This window comes from Sinohyriopsis cumingii, chromosome 10 (assembly GCF_028554795.1).
Source record: "Sinohyriopsis cumingii isolate HCF-2022 chromosome 10, ASM2855479v2, whole genome shotgun sequence".
Taxonomy (NCBI): domain Eukaryota; kingdom Metazoa; phylum Mollusca; class Bivalvia; order Unionida; family Unionidae; genus Sinohyriopsis; species Sinohyriopsis cumingii.
The window spans coordinates 107,354,480-107,369,580 of NC_142970.1; the positions used below are offsets into that span (position 1 = coordinate 107,354,480).

Sequence of the window (15,101 nt, forward strand, 5' to 3'; positions counted from 1 at the left end):
AGCTTTCCTTGTTTCTCACGATGATGATAGTAAAATGAAGAGTGAAATATTTTGAAAAGTTAAAATCTCTAGCTTGAATGTAAGGTGTCACGTGTAAAGTCGGGCTTTTGGCAATTGCTTAAACTGACATTTGTCGCTGTCACTAGTTTTGCAGTAGATAGTAAATTCTAATAATGACAATATTAAAACTCTAAGAATACCCATAAAGATTAAGTGTACCTTAAAGCAGTCACACCACCGTGTTAATGATATATTAAGAGGTGGAACTTAAATGAGAATTAAGAACGAACAATCTGAATTACAGTGTCCAGATTGTTCAACGTATTAACCTTGCTATTCTTTCTCCTTACTGGAGACCCTATGCTGTAAATTAAACATGAATTATTGTGGGACTAATTCAGTTTTACCTTCCGGCACCGTCTAAAAAAAAAGTAATTTTCCAAATTGCTTTCTTTGCAAAGAAGCGGCATATTAGTTTACCACATCGTAAAATGTTATTTGTAATCAAGCATTTTATGCGTACACTCAAAAAACTACAGCCAGTATGCACAATTTTTTACACGCAGTATACTCGTAGTCCAAGAAATTACAACCGTATGTACAAGTGTGTACAAACAGTATTCTCGTACTCTTAAGAAATTACAAAGGGTATGCACAATCGTTTACACGCAGTATACTCATACCCAAGAAATTACAACGGATATGCACACTAATATACACGCAATTAACTCGTACTCAAGAATTTATAACCAGTATGCACAACTGTATACACGCAGTACACTCGTTCACTGAACCCTCAATGTCATCATTAATTTGTCGTTGGATAAAAATGAAAAAGGTGTTCAAATAACCCTATTAGTATTTTTTTTAATGGAATGTAAACAAACAAGAAACTTGTAATTGTTTATTGCAAATTGTTCATGTACAAAATTACCTCCAATTCGTATTACATCGTAAATGCCATACATACAAATCTGTACTAAATACCAATATTAATATACAATGCCACTTGCTTCAAATGGTAATATTCAGGCAAGAAATAAAATTCACATGTTCAATGTTTTGTTCCAATATGCTAAAGTTATATGTGCGTATAATGATTGTGAAAACCAAAACAGCAAAATTTTGCTTTCACAAGTACCACAATTTATAAGAGATGTCTTCCTAAAAGTATAAATGTCCCTTTCCTGAAATCCAAAAATGTGTCTTTCCGTGTGCGTGCGCAAATGTGCAGTTTAACCGATCATTATTTCCGTTTTAAATTATTGGGATGAACGTGCTTTACTCTGTTAATGAGATGCCATAATTAGTAACTTAAAAAGTAATAACCGTGACACCATTATAAAGTACTTTGCACATAGGTTGGCAGATTGTTAGGATCGATAGATCGATCACAGGAAAGATTTACGTATGCCTACCAATGCTACCCTCTGTAAAGATTCATTTTGTATACAGTACAGAGAAACTTCAAACAGGAGTCCATCGAGGGGACTCTCTAAATGCCGTTTTTTTTTTTTAAGGGATTCAAGATAAGATCATATTTTCCTTTAACTGCTGAGTATTGAAACCATCTCTGATATTCTTCTAAGATAACCTGATTTTTAAATTCTGCTGAGGTGGACATAACCTGATTTTCAAATACTGCTGAGGTCGACATAACCTGATTTTCAAATTCTGCTGAGGTGGACATAATCTGATTTTCAAATTCTGCTGCGGTGGACATAGCCTAATTTTCAAATTCTGTTGTGGTGGACATACTTAATAAACAATTGACCGTATTTTCATATGTGATCAAAATGGCCTCATACTACGTCTCATAATACGTCCTCTGGAGGAAACCACATGTTGACATGACCTTCCGGTTTAGTGGAATAGCGATATAATTTAAATATGGTTGCCATGGTGGCAAGAGCAGATTGGACCATTTACGTTTATAACCAAATATAGTGGTGAAAGCAAAATATCGACATGATCAGCCATCTAAGAGAAGTAGCAATATCAAAAGTTTAAAGACGCCCAATGTGGCGGCCATACCGGAAGTTAGATCATCAGCACTTTTTAATTACGGCCAATGAGCAGACTTTCAGTGAAACCTCCATGCTGATATGACCACTCAAACTGGAGAATTAATGACAGCAAGATTTTCAAGATGGCAAAACGATGTTAGTATTTTTGGAGGTCTGAGCCACATAATTTTCGTTTGGGACATTATCAGAAACCGTTTCGTAAAACCCATGTAAATACGACCATCCATTCTCAAAGAATGTAGGTAACACGAATTGCGGCCATATCGGATGTGAAATGGGCAAAATGTTCACCTAGAACCAGCTAGACATCATAAGAATTCTGTTGATAACCCTACCGCAATAATACGTTTCGTGCAGGAGATGCAATAACATGATTGTTAAGCAGATAACTCTGGTGGTCATATTGGACATTAGATCGCCATCGTGTTCCTATTTAGAACCAACTAGAGATAATATAATCTTTTAGTGAAAACCTCATTTTGATCTGACCATCCATTCAAGAAGAATGGCGATAACGAGATTTGCATGATAGCCGCTATGGCGGCTATACTGACATCAGATCAGAACCAGTTTCGTTAGGACCAAACTATACATGTTAATAAGTTTTCTGGTGAAAGCCCCCTGTAAAAATGACTTTCTTATCAGGATGAATTGTGATAGCAATGTTTTCAAGATGGCTGCTCTGGCGGTCATACTGGATGCCAGAACGCCACCATTTTCAGTTAGGCCCAATTACACATGACAATAAATCTTGTTATTCACTGCTTCATATGACCATCCAACCAGCTGGAGGTGCGATTACAATATTTTCAACACGGCCACTGTGGCGGTCATATTACAGCGGCCATATTGGATGTCTTAGCGGCAACATTTTCATTTAGGACCAACTAGAGCATGGCATGAATATGATTGTGTAAAGTTTCATGCTAATTCTCTAGATATTGTAGGTGGAGTAGCGATTAAATATCTTGTACTTGCATATGGAAGGACGACGGACAAGAGACCATCCTATAAACTTCCTGGTCTATTACCAGTAGAGCTAAAAAATACATCATGGTATTTTTTTCTCTCCGAATTTGTTAAATTCTCTACAAATGTGAAACTGAGTCACTGTGACTTGTTTCGGTCTTCCTTTTAGTTATAATATCGCATAAGCAGTACATCAGATTCATCCCACTGCCTGTAGGGTTAGAAAATGGCGGCACTGATAAGCAAATAGGCCACTGTCAAGTCAAGATGTACAACAGGTTAACGTGTCTATTAAGTACCTTCAGTGGTTAAAATGTTACACCTATATATGGATAGAGGTCACTGATTTATATATTCCCTTGCAGTGACCTTGTCCTTTAGGCAGAGGGCAAGGTTGTGATATATTGGTCACATCATATGATTGGTTACAGTTCATTAAAACATTTTTTGTGGTTCGGAAGTTACAGTTTGGACAAGGGTGGAAGTTAGAGTAACATTTTCTCGAGCAGTGACCTTGATCTTGAGGTAGGGCGCGCGGCTTTGGTGGAGCTTTATAGTTTCGTATTTTGCATAGAGATGGATTTTTAAAGAACAAGAATTTCCCAGGTTTTCCTCACCGGTTATACTGACTCTTTAAATAAGACTTTATGTTATCTTGGGCATTGTTAAAAGAATATTTAATTCCCTTTGGTGTATGATAGATGGGTGTAATTTGGGTTATAGAGTACACAGCTTGGCCTTGCTTCAAATGTTCACCTATACAATAAAATAATTGCTAACTCCGCATGGTCATTTTTACTTCCTTGACTTCAGAAGTCAGTAGTAAAAAAGGGCGAATAACGTTTTTACATTTTATATATTTTGTGATTCATTCATTGCACTTTCAGAAGCTGGTATGGTTTAATCTGAAAAAAAAAAGATTTTCCCTATTTTAATAACTGATAAAGAGAGTGTACTTTAGACTAATTCAGATTTATTCAGAGTTATTCTCAGGACATGGATAAAGGCCACATAATTACATTGTCCGTAACTATGACTTTGAGGCAAGACTGACCTTATTATTATTATTATTATTATTATTATTATATGCACCGCACCGTTTAGCCATGAGATGTATTTGGCCAAGTTTCATTGAAATATCTTCAGTGGTTCAATTATAGAGCGGACAAAGAAATGTTAACCGACAGGCAGACGACGCCATAACATAATACACCCATTTTAATACAGACCGGACAAAGAAATGTTAACCGATAGGCAGACAACGCCACAACATAATACAACCATCTTAATAAGCTAGTATGAAATATATTAATATGTTCATATAACACGTATGCCCAGCCACATGGCCTGAAACTGACTTGAACGCAAATTTTACAAACGTATGACGGACGGACGGATGGACAAGGATCACGCTTTATCTCCTTGCACTGTAATGGTGTGGCACAAAAATGTCCAATAGTCAATGCAAACATTGCAACCTAAGAACTAGGTTATCGCGATTCTGTTTTTAACATCCGGGCATATTACCTTTTATAGTATGATACAATGGGTACAAGCCGTGTTGTCATGCCAACGTTGTTACAAAAAGGAGAAAACTCGTGTCTAACATTTTTTGAGAGAAACATACAATAAAAATAAAGAGAGAACAAGCTAAAACATTAAGGATTATATGTACAGCAAGATCTTTGGTCCACTTCCAGCTACAGGAAACATAGTACAAAAAACCATAGTATAAAAAATGTACATCTACGATCTATAAAAAAGTACATTAGAAAAAATTATGGCAACATAATCATCAATATATATATAAAAGAAAATACAATTAGTATTATAAAATATATATTTCCTATCTTTGTAAACACTTTTAACTAAAACGCAAAAAAAATATAATGCAGCATCGCAAATTATCCAATCTGCAATATAGTTCTTATGACCACCTGGTCCCATAAACTAATGAATACTGAAAGACCAACTGCAGAAAACAATGATACATGCAAAAACTGCAATGAACTGCAATGCAAAATGACTTTATCAATTTGTATCATTAACAGTTTAAAGCAAAAGCTCTATACACGTATTATACACTATTATGAATAGCAAATTGCGCTTGTTGAAAATGCCACAATATGTAATTAGCAGTATTATTACTGCATGATAATAACATCAAAAGCAGCAACAAGAACACCAATATTATTAATAATAGCAATGCAATAAAATTCAAACTAAAATTGCATACGACCTTGTGGTAAAATATAATGTCCCTGATTATATCGCCTGGGGTCATTTTGAAAACCGGCATATTTAAAGTGCACTACAAACTGATGAAGGAAAGTGACGGACATGTTCTCTAGTTCGCCGTTAAAAGCTTGAAAGATTGTACATTTTCAGGACAAAAATATTAAAACATATTCAGACATATTAAAATATGAACAAGTTTGGTCCCGATGTGGTATAAATTTTCATCTGAAAAGTGATCGATTGAGCGGATTAGAAAAATATAACAAAATTTCGATATGACTGTAGGACATTTGCCTTCACATGAAATTTTGCACAATATCTTTAGAAATGTAGTTTCCTATGATGTATTTCACATGTACTCGATGATGTACTACACATGTACTCGATGATGTATTATTACACATGTTCTCGATGATGCATTACACAATGTACTCGATGACGTATTACACGTTTTTGATGATGCATTACATAGATAAAAAGTTAATCAAAGTTTTACAATTAAATAAGATAAAAGCCATTTACTTCCACGTCAGCATATGACATAAATGTTGCATAAAAAACTGTAGGTGATTTGCTCGTGTTATTGCTGTAATTGAGACGTGTTGTTCAGTGTTATGACGGGGATGAATATGCCAATGAAAGAGCATGCGTGAACAAGTGATCTATCCAGCACACCTGTTTGGACGTTCTTTCGTGTTGTTGCGTTTTATTGGTGCAGTATGTGGGTGACGAAATTTCGTGGGAACGCAAATGTTCGTACTCCTCCTGTTCGTTGTACATTAACATGAAATATATAAAAACATACAAACGTGTTTGGATTTGCTGGGAATGTGCTGACGAGGTGAAGAAAAATGAATTTATTACAAATATGAAATGAAAGATGTTGTATAGGTGAAATACAAAAGACGTATTTTCCAGCATATTGACACTAACTGGTATAAAATACGACAAATTTCCATGTGTCCCATTTGCCAAATTACAAACTCAGCGAACATGCACGTCTGCTTATAACTTTTTGAAAGCAATTCTGTATTTAAACACGTGGTATATGAAGGCAAATAAAGATGCCACAGTTGTTACTATATTAGATATTGGTAGCTCACACCATTTTTCTTGACTGCTCCGGTGGCCTAATGGTTCGAGCGTCCGCCTCGAATGCGGGAGGTCGTGGGTTCGATCCCTGGCCGAGTCATTCCAAAGACTTGCAAAAATGGTACTAACGGCTGCCTCGCTTGGCGCTCAGCATTAAGAGGTTAGTGTTAGGGCTGGTCGGCATGGTGTCAGGATAATGTCTGGGTGGAACATCATGCTACATGTTTGCAGCATGATGCCCCAGGGCTAGAGATACTATAAACTGTCACACTGCAGACATCGTAGCGATATGACCAAAAGAGTGTTAAAGCTACGTTAAAAATCCAAATCACACACACATTTTTCTTGTACAATCAAGGAGTAGTGCTTTCCTTAATCAGTATATTATTTCCAACTGAACCTTTTAGGAAAGTCATTACCATCACAAAACCTAATACATTGGAGCTGTATGAAAGTAGATGCAAATGGAGGTGGCGACATGTTCCCCTTTGCATGTCCTTTCACTTGTTTGATTAATCAAGAAATATACCAGTCAAGGTTAAATTTTTCACTGCTGTGACCCTGAACTTGCAGCAAGAGCATCGACTATATGTTACACACTGTCCATACCCGATGTAGAAACTGCAGCTTGATACACTGTCTGGTCAAGATTCATAACTTGTAAGGTGTTATGAACATCTCTCCAACCATCACAAAAGTATAGGCTATACAAGGTCATAGCATAATACGTCCACCATAGCGCATGCGTATAATAAGTTTTACAAACGCGTTTGCACATTATTATACATGTTTAAATGAGACTCTAAATTACTAACAAAATGGTAAATAATTTCACCTTTGGACATCACGCATTTAGCAAACAAAAATCTATATTACAGTGCCTAACGTTTCATTAATCTGCGAACACTCTAGACCAAGGGTCTCAAACACGCGGCCCGAGGGCCTCATGCGGCTCTCCAAGCAGTATCTTGTGGCCCGCATAATGACTGGCGTCACAAGGTGTCATGAGAGATAACAAATGTAGCGCGGCCCTTGGGCCATCGAAAATGCCCTCATGCGGCCATCAAGGTGGTTTGAGTTTGAGACCCCTGCCCTAGACCCACCTTTAATGTTACATGAACAGGTTTTACGCTGCTAGCTGCTAACAATGAAGACTAGACGCTGATCTGTCGTATTATTATGGGCTGATCTGTCGTATCATTATGGGCTGATCTGTCGTATCATTATGGGCTTGATATTTGTTGGGATGATCTATTGGAAAATATTAGAATATTAAACAAAAAAAACAATAAAGAGATAACTTTTCTGTTAGCAACAATCTAAAATTACTTAAAATGTATTGACAGGTGTTCATATGTTTTGCGTTACACTTGGTTAAAATATATATCCCCAAGGAATGTTCATTCCGAAACGGGCCAGCGGGACGCGTGCGGCCCACCAAGCCGTATCATGTAGCCTGCAAAATGGTTGGCGTCACAAGTATCATGAGAGACAACAAACGTGGTGAGGCCTTTGGTAATCGAAAATGCATTCATGCGGCCCTCAGGGTGTTTTGAGTTTGTGACCCCTGGTCTATAAATACCGAATGAATAACTATTCATTAAATTTGCACAGGTTGAAGATTATACACGCCATTTTCAACCATATAAAGAGAAGTAAAGTGGCATCTCTATAATTCTAAACAAAAATAAGTTTTTTATAGAAAAAATCTAAATCAAGCGACAAAACATTTAAAGACTTTTGAATATGAAATTGTATATACCAGTAAACCTACTGCATCGGTCAGTATAATGTTTACTGATTCATAGAATACATATTCACCATAACAAACGTGTGTAATTGCATATATATATATATATATATATATATATATATATATATATATATATATATATATATATATATATATATATATATATATATATATATAATGCAAAATCACAAGTTTGTACTATCTTCTGCGTAATCAAACTCAGGTTAAACTTTGAAGCTAAACCGGGATTTATTTGCTCCTTCTTTTGTAGGCCATTATCAACTGGACTGTCTATTTATCAGCGGAGTTCCAAACAAATTTGGCGCGACATCTAAGTTTACAAAACAGTAATTCCATTTCACATACAATCGTGCAAAATGGAGTAAATTCAACGCTTTAATTGGTGTTTTGTTTGTCGTGCGTGTTTTGTTTGTAACTGCCTTCGACAAAGACTCAACTAAAGTCGAAAGCGCTCAGGCCCGTTGAAGCTAGTACTGCATTGTTTGTTTTCAGAATTTCTGCATTTATCTTAATCAATCCCTGACACAAGCGATCCATTGTTGGATCCAGTCCTTAATAAAGGACTGTTGTTCGCCATACGATTGTACATAAAGTCGATAGGGACAATCCAAAGTCTTAAAATTTCTCCTTCTAAAAAATCTTGACAATTTGGGAATGACAGGAGTATCTCTATGACAGGCACAACATAGCTGAAATTGGATTTTCATACAAACGATAAACAATTAAATTGCTCATAAAGTGACAGACTAACAATGATTGCACATTAAACTATATATAACATTATTTTCAGTATTTTCATATAAATCTTTGATGGCACGAACATTACCGACCCCCATAGGGTCCTTGCGGTTCAATACATGTGCATATAATTAGGCAAGCCAGCATTTAAAAAGGTACTTCGAGGTGTGTGTATACTACAAATAAAAATTTGTATTCAATACACATTAAATGTCAACAACATTCAACCAATCAAATCATGTATACCTCACATGACAAATACATGTATTAGCGGCACGTACATCGCAAAAAGGTATACGTGTATAATCTGATAAGAAAACAAGTAGACAAATATTTGAATCACATAGAATACACTGGCAAGCTATATCTAATTTTGTTGAAGATACTGTAGGAAGCAACAAGATTTTGACATAACGCTAGATAATAACGTATCACACGAATGTTAAAGTGCCTTTCAACACCGTAGACATTAAAATTGTGTGGAGGGATTATAACATAAACAGTGAAATACGTGGTTTTGGTCGACTATCTGAATTAATTAACTGATTCATTGACATACGAATTTGTGAAAGACTATTTAGTGTCGAGGAAACAGGACTAATGTGCATTCCCCTAAGACACACCTGGGCGGCCAATCTTGTCCCTCTATCATAAAACTGAAATGGACTCCAAATCTTGCTTAAAAATATTTTGAGCAACCCAGTCTGAATTCGAAAGCAAGATCTGTAAGTCCGAAATAACATTTAATTCTCAAAAATGCCCAATACAATTTTACAAAGGAGGGGGAATCCAAACTGGTCCAAGTAGGATACGAAACGTGTGATTAATGGATTATAAATATAATTGTATTTGTAATATTCAAAATTGGTCTGCAAAATAGTAACATTCGTTATAAAAAATTAAACGTCACATCATTAAATTCATAACTAGATTACTTGGAAACTTCCGTACATTTCTTTCTGACGGAAAGTAGCGAAATACTAATAACGTACCGTGCTAAGTACCACCGGAAAAAATACCACGGTAAACCGGTATATTGGTAATACTGCACACCTCCTGTAGCATCTACTATTTCAATGAATGGCTGGTTAAATAACTGACCCATCACTGGTTATGCGAATGACAGACTGATCAAGTAATAAATCAATCAACTGACTGATTCATATGGTACATAGACTGACTTAAAATGACAAGATCTGTACACTATAACCGGGTGTACATAAATTTCAAGCTGAACTGGACAAACGTCATCACAAAGTTGAATTTGCACTAGTCCTAAATACAATCTGTAAACGTGCAAAATTACGATATAAAACCATTCTTGATTTTGTATCCAGCAACATAAACTGTTATCCTTTGACTGCGATAACTGTTATCCTTTGACTGCGATAACTGTTATCCTTTGACTGCGATAATATTAGCTAGTCTCTAACAGACTTTTTGGCAATGCATGATAAAACTACGCACCTACAAGCAAATGAAACTATTTTTTAACCCAAAACAAACAAACAACGTTGTTTCACATTGAATTTGAACAGTCCGTTAAAGATTTTGCAGCACCGTCAAGACTCATTAAAAGTAAATGACAAGATATTCAGAATCAGATCTCATCTTAAGAAAGTCAAATTCATAACACTAACACGGGAAAGGATCTAAGCAGCTTGGTACAGAGATTCCCTTAATCATACAAAAAGCACGGGGTCTGGTCTACTATCTACATTCTAACACTAAAATGACAAAATTTAGCCAACTTAAGCACTTCACTTAGCCCCCCCCCCCCCCCGAACACTGACTATAAAATGGCGGAACCTTTATACTTGTGCAAACAGCTGTTTTTCATCTGATATAAGTAAGAAATTACGATGATCCTGTCTGATCACGTGTCTGTCGCGCCAACTCATTCTTTCGTTCTAATTATATTCACTTTTGTTTAGTGACGTGCCTCCTCGTCATCGTTCCCAATTCTGATGGACAATCTTTTATATTCTTTCTTTCTCGCAGGAAATCATTCATCTGTATCATTTGCATTTGCTCCCTACGTGATTATGTCGTTAGTTCCTTCGTTAGATATCTGACTCTTTTCTAAGTGAAACGGTCTCCAAAACACCGTTAGTGCGTCTTCCAAGAGGATCGTCTCTATATAGCCTCCATAGTTCCTTGATAATATCAACTAAAATGACCACCGTCGAGTTCTTCCCGATCATTCTTAGAACAAATATACCGTCATCACGAAGGTACTCCGCAGCAAACTTCCTTGCCAACTTCTTCTCGAATCCCGACTTCAATTCCTCAGACACAATTAGATGTTTCTTAACAAACTGATGCTTGTTCCTTTGGAACAGTACATAGTACCACCAGGATAAGAGATTAAGGAAGGTTAAAATGGTGACAAGAAAGAGCCAGAACCAAAGGAACGTGAAGATTTTTTCATTGAACAGATTGATCGGAAGGACACACTGAACGGTCCATCTCAAAATGTTGCTCATCTGACGGATTTCAAAGTCACAAAGAGTCACACGTGGAAAACGTGGGGATTCCTTTAGTTCCATATTTTGGCTGAGACTTTTCAATACTTCGAAACCATAGGTTCCATAGTTATTGGACAAGAATAAGTCCAAAAGAAAGAACTGTCCGATACAGTTTACGCAGTAAAGAACCTTGATGAACAAATACAATCCTATTAAGAAATGCCCTTCTCGTTTTCCCATGCAAAATATGAACACATTGGACAACCTCTGTTTAATCTTCACGACAAAATTTCGATGGTACTCTCGGTTAGTCCTGAGCCAGCGGTCTATATACCGTGCTATATGTCCAACGGTTTGATCCCTATTCTCAGGTGTTCCCAGCTGTGCTGATTCGGTTAATTGGTTTATCCTCTCTAAATGAATTCCTGACGACACATTTAGCATCCTCCATACAATATTCGGGATTTTGAAAAGTAACGCCATTAAAAGAAGAATTAGGGGTATCCACTGATAATACGACAGTTCATGATCCTCCCGTGTTTTGATGTCTTTAGGAATCTGGTCATCCATTGGGATGAAGTAAGTGTTGGAGATCCAGCAGTAGCTCTTTGCGTAGTCAGTGTATGCTTTCGTAAACTCAGCTGGACACCAGCAGTGGATGGGATCACCCACAAACTGGCTAGAACTGACCACTACTGCGAAGATCACGAGTAAAGATACCGTCCAGAGATGGTTTATTCTGTCCACCCAGTCATCATCAGTGGACCCAGTCAACTGGGCAAAACTGACGCGTCCTAGAAAAGGTCCAAACCTGCAAAGAAAAAGAAGGACGTTAGCTACGTTTCCATTGAATATACACAGATGTTCATTAACATACCGTGTATAATTGCATATACGTTTGATTCAACTGTAAAAGACATAGACCCATATCTGCGGTCACATGAGCCGGCAAATCTGGAATACGAAAAGTATGAGCTTTATAGTCAGTCACTGCGCAGTATTTAGCATGGGAGGCAACTGTTCCAACGCTAACGAAGTTCATAATTTTCACTTAAAAGGAACGTAGGTTTGCGATTCTATTAATTATACATCTTCAAATATGTACACTTCATATCAAAGTGTGATACGACCTTACAACGCCAACACATTTGAACACTTTTATGAAGGAATGTGCTGGAAGATCAGGGTCTATCCAGTTTGCTACGAGTACTCGGCAGAACAAGCAATATAGACCCTTACTGACAAACTCATGAGACGGCAGATTAAGGTCTATGTTGCTTGCAGTAGAACTCGACTTATAAGCAAGTTTCCGCGGTATATCATAAATCTGACACGCCATTGATATGGCTACTTGAAATAAATCAGGTCATTGCTAATTGGGTGTTTAATCTTAATCATTCATGTAACACGAGAATAGATTTATGAGGAACAATAATAATAATACGGAACAGCGTCACAAGTAACGAACATGAGGTACTGCAGACTCACCACATTGATGATACGCCCATCGTGTGACATTTTCCATACTAATTCCCCTGATGTTTGAGCTAAGGACTTAACTAATGCATGATAAAGTGTGGGCCTGGATAAATTAAGGACTTGATTAATGTATGATAAAGTGTGGGCCTGGATAAAGTAAGGACTTGACTAATGTATGATAAAGTGTGGGCCTGGATAAAGTAAGGACTTGATTACTGTATGATAAAGTGTGGGCCTGGATAAAGTAAGGACTTAACTAATGTATGATAAAGTGTGGGCCTGGATAAAGTAAGGACTTGATTAATGTATGATAAAGTGTGGGCCTGGATAAAGTAAGGACTTGACTAATGTATGATAAAGTGTGGGCCTGGATAAAGTAAGAACTTGACTAATGTATGATAAAGTGTGGGCCTGGATAAAGTAAGGACTTGATTAATGTATGATAAAGTGTGGGCCTGGATAAAGTTTCATCAAAATATATTGAGATATTATAAAAAGTGACAGGCTGGACAAGAACAAATGCCACTGTTTTACATTATCTCATGTCATGACCTTGTCCTTGAGTGCAGAGGGCAAGATCATGAAAAGCAAGAGTTTTATTGATATATTTACTGGTTAAAAGGTTATGCAAGTTCATGACTAGAAGTTTCCGAGTTATATTTTCCTTCAAGTTCCCTTCACCTTAAACTAGGGGCCTGGCTCTGGTATTTGATACTTCGTCTATACAAGATATAACCGATACAATCTCAATACCTTATTTTCAGTGGATTGAAGGTTAAACTCCGGACAAGGGTACAGATGAAAGAATTAAATTTTCCCTTTCTGTAACATTTACCTTGACAGTGAAGTGGGGTTGTGGTTTCGGTACGATAACTACTTGGGGCAACGTTTAATGAAAACATAGTGAGCAGTAGGGGAGCAATGCTTCAGGTAAGGTTAAAGGCCACATGATATTTTTGTCACTTCCTGTGATCTTGAACTTTAGGCAGGCAGACGTGCCTGTGGCATGTGACACCAACGTCTAGTCATGATTTATTACTGCATAAATTTTATTGAAAATCTTTTCAACTGTTACAAAGTTACGGGCAGATCAAGTAAATGTTAATGGAGGAAAAGAAACAATACATCGGTGGTTCTTTCCGGGGTTTTCACGGGTTCTTCCTCCACCATTAATACTGGCCGCCATGTATAGCCTATCGTGTACTGAAAAATGGCGTTAAACCCCACAACAACAACAACAACATAATACCCTCGACTTAATAAACGAAGAGACGAAAGAGCAAACATTTCAAACTACTAACCACCACTCGGATCAAAACTTAAATATACATGCAGGGACTATGATGTTTGTAAGTAGCGATAATTGTTGACCTGACTGTGTGTGACGATGAAGTTAGATATAATATTAGTGCCCACGTTATCGCTAAATTCAATAGCCCATTTCATGCAGACTTCGGTGAACTTCGTAATTTGCTCGGAATTTTGATCACGTGGCGGGTGGTCAGCTGACCGTAATAGCAAGTCGATAGGTGGTGGGCAAAATATGGCTAACGCTTCAGCATCAGCATCAACTTCTGTAACTACTTCAACATCGTTTATCGAGTTGAAAAATGCATATTCAACCAAGATGCTGCCGCAGATATTGACGAAATTTAATATTGGAACCATCCTGTCTTATTTTCTGGAAACCAGGGCGGATTTCAAACCCATACGAGAGAGTAGCTTTGAGCTGTTTACATCTGAACATGTACATGTAAGTAAGGAAACGGTGTCGGAGTAAATAAATGTAATCCAGACAATCAAAGAGCAAGTTGTTCAAACTATTTCTGTGCATCCGAAACGTCACTATAATAAAATGCGTTTCATATGAGTTTATCAGATTTGTTTTTGAAATTCTGTGGATAATTTACATATAAATTTCAATCATTTAATTAATTTTATTTCTGAAATATTTCTAAACAACAATGGACGCCATTTTGTTATGTACATGTACCCTCCAGTGTTTGCTTGGCTGGACTATAAAGTAACTCGGGAGGTTATTCGGATAATTACGGAGCAACTCGATTAAATTCGGGATGAAATGGGCTATTGCTCAGTCACACAGTCTAGGGGCGGAATATGACGTTAGCTCAGGACTGGTTAAAAGGATGTACGATGACGTGAAGTTATTATCAACAAAAATAGTTCGTCACGCGAGGGGTACTAAGGTCGTCACGTGATGACAAATTCCGCACATGATGTTGCGAGGGAAATAGTTTTGGCATTACAAAGGAAGGAATTTTGTATAATTTTATCTTAAATGACACGGTACCATTT

General features: G+C 36.9%; 1 protein-coding gene across 1 annotated transcript in view; it reads right to left on the bottom strand.

Annotated features, from left to right (window-relative positions):
* Positions 1–890: 890 nt before the first annotated feature.
* The window catches only part of LOC149790792 (innexin unc-9-like), a 65,611-nt gene continuing 51,400 nt past the window's right edge, over positions 891–15,101 (bottom strand). Inside the window, exon 2 of the mRNA XM_089972857.1 lies at positions 891–12,117. Within this exon, the coding sequence (XP_089828983.1) occupies positions 10,902–12,117 (1,216 nt within the window). The 3' untranslated portion in view covers positions 891–10,901. The remainder of the gene's footprint in view (positions 12,118–15,101) is intronic.